The sequence below is a fragment of the Mobula birostris genome, chromosome 8 (genome assembly GCF_030028105.1).
Source record: "Mobula birostris isolate sMobBir1 chromosome 8, sMobBir1.hap1, whole genome shotgun sequence".
Lineage (NCBI taxonomy): Eukaryota > Metazoa > Chordata > Chondrichthyes > Myliobatiformes > Myliobatidae > Mobula > Mobula birostris.
Window position 1 is genome coordinate 91,989,397 of NC_092377.1, and position 3,519 is coordinate 91,992,915.

General features: G+C 42.3%; 1 protein-coding gene across 1 annotated transcript; it reads left to right on the plus strand.

Moving 5' to 3' along the window:
• The first annotated feature begins 758 nt into the window (after positions 1 to 758).
• Positions 759 to 2,874, plus strand: LOC140202016 (uncharacterized). The gene is made up of 2 exons (XM_072266882.1): positions 759 to 840; positions 2,090 to 2,874. Exons 1-2 carry the CDS (start codon positions 759 to 761, stop codon positions 2,872 to 2,874), a joined length of 867 nt encoding a protein of 288 aa, XP_072122983.1.
• Positions 2,875 to 3,519: the final 645 nt, after the last annotated feature.

Sequence of the window (3,519 nt, forward strand, 5' to 3'; positions counted from 1 at the left end):
GTTCAAACATGAATGTGTCTCACATGGCTTTTCACGTGTGCTTTCTGTCAAAACTTGACCACTGGTCCACGTAAAGTGATGTTGGAGATATTGCGCCAATGTCAAAGCAAAGGAGCTACAAAGGATAGCAAGACAGTCTTAAAGAAGAAACTCAAGATCTATAGTCACCATTACTGAGGGCACAGCAAAATAGAGCAGATATTTAAATTGGGTGACATTAATTGGAAATATTTATTGCTGAAATATTCTTGATATATTGGGCATTTTCTGAGCTCGTAAATTTACATCAGTCTATCAGAGCTGCTGAGTATGGAGTGCAGAACACTGACAGAGAACAAAAAAAATCATTCATCTAAAAACTGGAATGCAGAGAGTGTTCTGTGTGAGTGTGTGTGGGGATAGGGAGGGAGAAACCATTGAAGAGTTGTCAGGTGGGAAAGGATAGAAGAAGGTGTGAGTGGGTCACTGTTACAAGTCCACAATAGATAGATACGTTGAACAGTTTCCTTTGTGTTTCCAGTTCTGTGACATTGAGTTTCCATCCCAGTGCTTATACACCAGTTGTATCTGACTAGATTCTGTTAATTGATGTGTCAGACATGGTAATAATGCTGTAATGTGTTTATTCTGATCCTGGTAACTAACAATGGCCTCGTCATGCTGTGATCCCTGTGGATGCCACTTGCCTGTATAAATAGAGGCTCAGACTGCCAACATAAACTCTTCCCTGATGAATGGTATTATAGTTCACTGCAAACATGATAACAGATTGCATAATCTACCTTTTGATGGGCTTTAGACCTCATTACTACCGGATCCTGGCAGTCATTGGAGTTCTGTGTAAGTCACTCTAACTATTGCCTCCTTGAATGCTCTGATATAGAACTTGGTGTTGGATTTGTTCAGCTTTGTTTATTTCTAACTGTTATTCCAGCTCTGAATCTTCTCTGGAATTCCCCGTTTCTTTCCCCATTTTACTTACTGCCTCTCTACCACATCTACCAAGCTTCAGTCTTATTGGGTCAGTGTCCTTCATCCTTTGCACCTTCAGATTTATGTTGGTCAGGCTCTGAATCCTGAACAACAATGTATTCATTAATTTCCAGATCCTACTGGCTTAATTCCAATGTAGTCAGATCATACGAAGCATTCCATGTAAAATTACTGATATTGGTCTGTATCTCCATTTGCAAATTAAAATTGTTCATCCAATTGCTTAAATGTCACTAAATTCTGCTGATGTTTTTCCAGAAGTGTATATAGCTCTTCATACCAATGAAGTTCCTTTGAAATGTAACCCATCAACTCAACCTGTCCGTTGTGTTCCCCTTGTCCAAGTCTGGAACTCACAGGTTTCTCTAGCTTCACTCTCTTTTCTAGACAGAAGTTTCTCTCATGGATCCCTGTCACTACCACGTCCCAAAGAATGGAGATTGTTAGGTCAAGAAATGAAGAGCTGGAGATGGACCGTGTTGATAAGGGATAGATGGAAATTGCATCAAAGTCACTGAAAGTTTCCAATTACAGGGTGTGAGCGGGAAGTGGCTTCAATCAGTCAGAAATGTGAAGGAAAGAGTGGTGAACAAAACCCATGTGAAACTGGAACAAAGAATGTTCTCGATATAGCTCAGGTAGGCACAACTGGGAACTCTACTGCTTCACTCGTCAAGGCTTGTTGTTCAGAAGGGGTGAGTGAACAGGATGTTCCCTCTGAGTATGAGTTCAACCAGCTGAATGTCCAACTCCTCAGCCCATCCAAGTGCTTTCCATTGTTGGCCATGTTGGGTGTTCCAATGGCTGACTGCCTGGAGCCTCACTGCCTCTTTGATTCCATTTCCAGCCCATCCCTGAGGTAAAATATGGAAAACCCATTGCCACACTGCTGAGTCTGTACTGAGGAATTTTACTGCACCAGTTCATCCAATTCCAAACTTATTACACCTTGTGTTTCATGGACAATTTATCTGTTGGCCCATTTGGCCTTCCCATTTATCTCATGTCAACTGTTAAACCTGCAATAATTAGCAATCACTCCATTTCTCCCCTTCACTTGACTAATTTACATTTTTTACTTCTCCAATATTCACAGCTAACTTGGCGGCAATTGTAACTCTATCAAGAGGGCGGTGTGGACTCTCCAAAGGTGTCACTTGCTATCTTCTGGCAATGGCCGTGGCAGATCTACTGTTCGTCATATTTAACATCATTCCCAAAGTGATATATTTCTATTACAAACCCCCTGTGTGCAACATCATAAAGACCATGAGTTACGTGTCTGTGGCTAGTTCTGTCTGGCTCACTGTAGCCTTCACCTTGGAAGTTGCAGTGGTGAGTCTGCTGAGTTTGTTCACCAATGTCCCGTGGTATTTCACGTACAAGTCTTATATCTGCTGGGTATCGCTTGATTTCATATTTTCCCGCATGTGGCAAGCCTTTGACTGGGGGCACCGTGTTTTAACCCCAGTTGTCCCCTTCCTGCTGATCCTGCTGCTCAATGTGGTCACTATTAGGCACATTCTGATGGCCAGTGTAGCCCGCAGGAGACTGAGGTGTCAGCGGAATAGGGAGGAGAAGGACGACCAAGAAATGAAGAATCGAAGAAGATCCATCATTTTGCTGTTCACTTTATCGGCCAGCTTTATCCTGTTATGGATGACACATGTGGTCATTCTTGCAGTTGAGTCGATTTCTATGCAGTATTTCGTAATGACACCTTCGTATGTCGTGGGTCAACTGGTGGGAATAATGCTTCAGTCCTTCAGCTCCTGCACCAACATGTTTATTTATGCCATCACTCAGAGGAAGTTCCGAGAGGAGGTGAAAAATGTTGTGAAATATCCTTTTAGGCCCATCCTGAATTTCTGTAGAAGCTAGGGAAAGAGTTGTAACATTCAACCCAGGACAGGTGGTAATGTTATCATTCCTGACCAGCAAAACCCAGTTGTAAAATCAGATCAAAGAACTTTGAAAATGAGAATTAGAATGTCCACGCTTAGTCAGGTGGAGGGTTCAGCAATATCCTAAAATATCAACTACAGCCTCCCAGACCACATTGACCCACAGCAATTTGCCACCGCTGAAACAGTCCACAGTTGATCCACAGCCCCTTTATTTGCAACTGCTCTGTCCGAGATCACAAGGAACTGCCGAGGGTCTTGGATACAGCTCAGCAATTCAATCAAACTAGCCTCCTCTTCACAGACTCTGTCGATACATCTTGCTGCCTCAGAAAAGCAGCCATGTCAATCGAAGACCCCAAGCACCCTGGACAGTAGTGGTTACACTACTATCATTTTCACATACTGAAATGAGTGGGTTTGAAAAGAATGGAAGAAATTGGTTCAGGGAGTGGATTACCTTTGCCTTTGTATGTGTAGAAGAAAATTTTTAATAAAAGGTTAAAAGAGTTGTCAGTTGGTAAAGCTTTCTGACATTGTGACTACCCAGCATTTTCCAATTAAGCTGCAAATCTACATAACTGAGATCATTGTACTAACACTGATACTACTGCTTACGTTG

Bases quoted from the DNA above. Each gene is read 5' to 3' on its own strand.
- LOC140202016 (XM_072266882.1), top strand. From the start codon at position 759: ATGATAACAGATTGCATAATCTACCTTTTGATGGGCTTTAGACCTCAT. The intron at 841-2,089 runs GTAAGTCACTCT...CAATATTCACAG, and splicing joins GGCAGTCATTGGAGTTCTGT to CTAACTTGGCGGCAATTGTA.